The sequence below is a fragment of the Medicago truncatula genome, chromosome 4 (genome assembly GCF_003473485.1).
Source record: "Medicago truncatula cultivar Jemalong A17 chromosome 4, MtrunA17r5.0-ANR, whole genome shotgun sequence".
NCBI classification, from domain to species: Eukaryota; Viridiplantae; Streptophyta; class Magnoliopsida; order Fabales; family Fabaceae; genus Medicago; species Medicago truncatula.
This window is the reverse complement of record NC_053045.1, coordinates 55047925-55051628: the sequence shown is the minus strand read 5'-3', so window position 1 is coordinate 55051628 and position 3704 is coordinate 55047925. Positions and strand designations below refer to the sequence as shown.

At 30.0% G+C, this 3704-nt stretch overlaps 1 protein-coding gene across 1 annotated transcript; it reads left to right on the top strand.

Moving 5' to 3' along the window:
* Nucleotides 1-3288, top strand: LOC11439715 (uncharacterized). The gene is made up of 3 exons (XM_024781311.2): nt 1-949; nt 2343-2503; nt 2766-3288. Exons 1-2 carry the CDS (start codon nt 368-370, stop codon nt 2496-2498), a joined length of 738 nt encoding a protein of 245 aa, XP_024637079.1. The 5' UTR covers nt 1-367; the 3' UTR covers nt 2499-2503; nt 2766-3288.
* Nucleotides 3289-3704: the final 416 nt, after the last annotated feature.

Here is a 3704-nt window from a genome sequence, read left to right as displayed (position 1 = left end):
GGTCCGTAGATGTTGGCTGTCTAGAAGCAAACTCACTGGGGACAAATATACCCCTCATATTAATGATTAGTCCCACTTCACAATCACCATTATTATTCACTAAAACAATATATATCAAATCTCATATAACAATATTAACACTACCATTTGTTTTGTTATATATCTTTCATTCATTAGTATTACTCTAACAAAAACACATGGGTTTGCCTTTATTAATATGTCAGCTTCTTCTCAATAACCATTAGATTTATTCTAATAATTGGTCTTCCTCGTTCTTGTGATTCCAATTCCAAACATTTTTGTGTATATAACATTTCTCAATGTCTTATTATTAGTCCAAAGTGGATCTAGTCCTAATTATTCTGAAATGGCTAACCAAGAAAAACAACACAAGAAAGGGTTCATGTATATTTACAAAATTGGAACAGGAAACCAAAGAAAGAAAGATTCAGAGCAAGGTGTTGAGAAAGAAAAGAAATTATCAAGTTCAAGAAGTTGGTTGCAAAGGTTAAGAAATCCAACTAGAAGTTACAATAACAAAGAGTTGAACAATGGAGGATTTGTTGAGGCAAGGAATTCAACATCATGCTTTGAGTTAGAATCAATTAAAGGAGGATATGTAGAAGGAAGAAATTCAGTGTCTTGCATAGAAGCATCATCATCACCAGCAATAAAAAGAGGAATCATAGTTGAAGAAGGAAGAAAATCAGTGTCTTATGTTGATGAAACAAAGTTAGCAGCAGAAGAAAAGGTAGGTAAATTTGTTGAGGCAAGAAAATCAGTGTCCCATATTGAAACATTGTCTTCTGTTATTGAAAAACTTCAAGTGAAGGTTTTGGTCTCAGACATGCCAAGTTTCATGCAAGTGCATGCTTTTCGTTGTGCAAGAAGGACATATGATAGTCTTGAGGAGTTTAGCTCCAAACACATTGCTCATAACATTAAGAAGGTATATGCTAATTATGCTTTAATTTTCACATCTCTATTTATATATTTATTATTACCATTAAATTAATTAAGATGTTAGTTTGTTCATTTCACTGCATCAAAACTAATTTAGTATTTAAATGTCAACAAAATTTTAGATTTGGAATCTATAATATTGCACATAATCGCAGTCAAATACTAATGATGCAAAATCAATCATAGTTTTATCCGACTGTGGAGACACTAAAGCATGATCTTGTAACTAGTGTTTATAGAATTGGACCAAACCGGATGTTTGAACCAAGGACCCGTCAGTCTATTGGTTGGTTCAACCATACTGGATCGAACTACATCAAATTGAGACGTTTGATTAACTTGTTTAACTTTTCTTAAAAAAGAATTAATTTTTTTTAAGTGAGCAGAGTGGTACCATAAAGTTTTGTTAAGTGCATACCCATCATCTTATTATTTAATGACATGTCATATTTTTGTATTAATTTATTTAATTTAAAAATTAAATCAAATTTTGTATGAATTTTACTTACTTAATATCAGTTTCCAATCAAACTTCAGGTACTTAACCATTTTTTATACTTATTTATTTATCAGTATCAAATTTAATATGGTTCAACCTTAAACCATAACTTGAAGGTATCACCGGTTTGATCTTCGATCCAATTTGTAAAACACTGAGTCACATTGTCATCATTGTGGACTTTTTTAAGGCATGGTTATTGTCTTGTAGGGGAATGAAGATGGGTAGTACAATTAGTTGAATATTGAGAAGCAAAAGCCATTAAAGGGAATGTGATTTTATTATCTTGGAGTTTTTTTTTTGGGAATTTTGCTTGTTGGATGATTGAGCTTTTTGCAATGAACCCCACAAAATATTTAATAGGTGAAAGCCAACTTAACGAAACCATGTGTTTGATATTATGTATCTCTATTTCATTGGATAAAATAATTGAAACTGGTCCAATTCAATGAATTATTATATATATCAATGATCTAGCAAACAACCCTATGACCAGATCTTTGGATCTTGACCATTCATAAGGTAGATTAAGTTTACTCTCTCATTTGTCTGGTTTGTCTAGATCAAATCTCAATCACAAAATTCTTCAACACCCCATGTGTTATTCTTCCATGCTCCTAATAATTCATTATACTTAATCATTCACTAATTATATAAAAAAAGTGCATTCAATTAATTAATAATCTTACTGCCTCAAACCATGTGCACAACATCAGAAACAAGGTTTATTTACTTATTTATGTACGTATTTGCTTACTGGTCAGCAAAATTTATAATATACTATGTTTTCTATTTATTTTTTTTATTTAACAAAAAAATAACAACATTGTTTTGATAAATTTATTTATTTACAATATATTTCCGGTGTGTTCATGTGCAGGAGTTTGACAAAGCCTATGGTCCTGCCTGGCATTGCATTGTAGGCCCAAGTTTTGGTTCTTTTGTGACACATTCAACGGGGTGTTTTCTTTACTTTTCAATGGAAAATTTATATATTCTATTGTTCAAGACCAAAGTTAAGAAGGCAGTGGATTAATTAAGGTGCATATTATTATATTTATACATATATAAGATTTAGCAACAGCTCTTTATGTTGCTGGCAAAGTTTGTGTCCAAAGGACTTGTCTTGTCTGTACATGAAAATTAAAATGTAATCAAGTTTTTTCATTCTCTCTGTTTTTGATGCAAATTCATCATCTCTTTGGTCTTTCTGTTTTTGTTTTTGTTTTTTTATAAACATCACAAATTGGCAAATAAATCAGCACTTCAATTATTTTTTTCTTTCTTTCTTTCTTTCTTTCAGATGTGAGCAATTGAAACCGGTCAATGAAGAAGCTTGAGAAGATTGATGACTTCTGATCTGAAGAGGTTGAATGAAAGTATGGAAGAAAGACCCTTTTCTAACCAAATCCACAGTAAAATCAAATTTAATCTCAAACTATACATAATCCACCAAAACAAAAGATTCAAGGCTAATTTAATACACAAACAAGGGTCCATAGCTCCACTCAAACTGCGTTACAAAAGGCCATGCTATTATAGAAAGGCTCGAAGCCACATTTATGCTCTTATCAATGTCCCTTGTATAAAGCATATGTAAAATAAATATACTTTTTTTGCCATTTAATTTTTTTTTTTTTTGTCAGATAGCCTAATGGCTAGGATTCATCTTATAAGGTGAATAAGTTGAGTGTCCGAGGTTCGAAACCCAATATCTGTATATTATAATGCATTGTCCTACCAACTGAGCTATGCTCACTCACGGACAAATATTTTGTTCTTTATCAAACATATTATTGGAAAGAAAACAAGAGTTGACTTGTCCATGCTCGGATAGACTTGATATTTGAAATCACTTAAATATTTTTTTACTTATATAAGCATAAGTTTTATTCTTATTCTTATTCAATTTTATTTTATTTTTGTTGTGTTTAAACAAAATATTATTTTGTTGAACTTATAATTTGAATTATTCAATTTTATTTATAAACTATGTCACTTTATGTTCATGGGCTTGAAATTTTTTTCTTCCAATTGAATTTGAAAAATCAACCTAGGATTAGAGTTGGATCCTTATGAGGTTTTAAGTTGATAGATTTAATGCTATGAAAGTTAAATTTATGACACAAGAAACACGTCAGTAAAGGAAAATGTAAACGAAAACATAAAAGAAAGTAATAAATAAGGATAAAAAAGTGATTATTACAAATAGAATTGAATTATATACATAGTTTGTTTGACG

Excerpts from the sequence above, each read along its gene's own strand:
- LOC11439715 (XM_024781311.2), top strand. The coding sequence starts at position 368 with ATGGCTAACCAAGAAAAACAACACAAGAAAGGGTTCATGTATATTTAC. Across the intron at positions 950-2,342 it reads TTGCTCATAACATTAAGAAG|GAGTTTGACAAAGCCTATGG; the intron begins GTATATGCTAAT and ends GTTCATGTGCAG.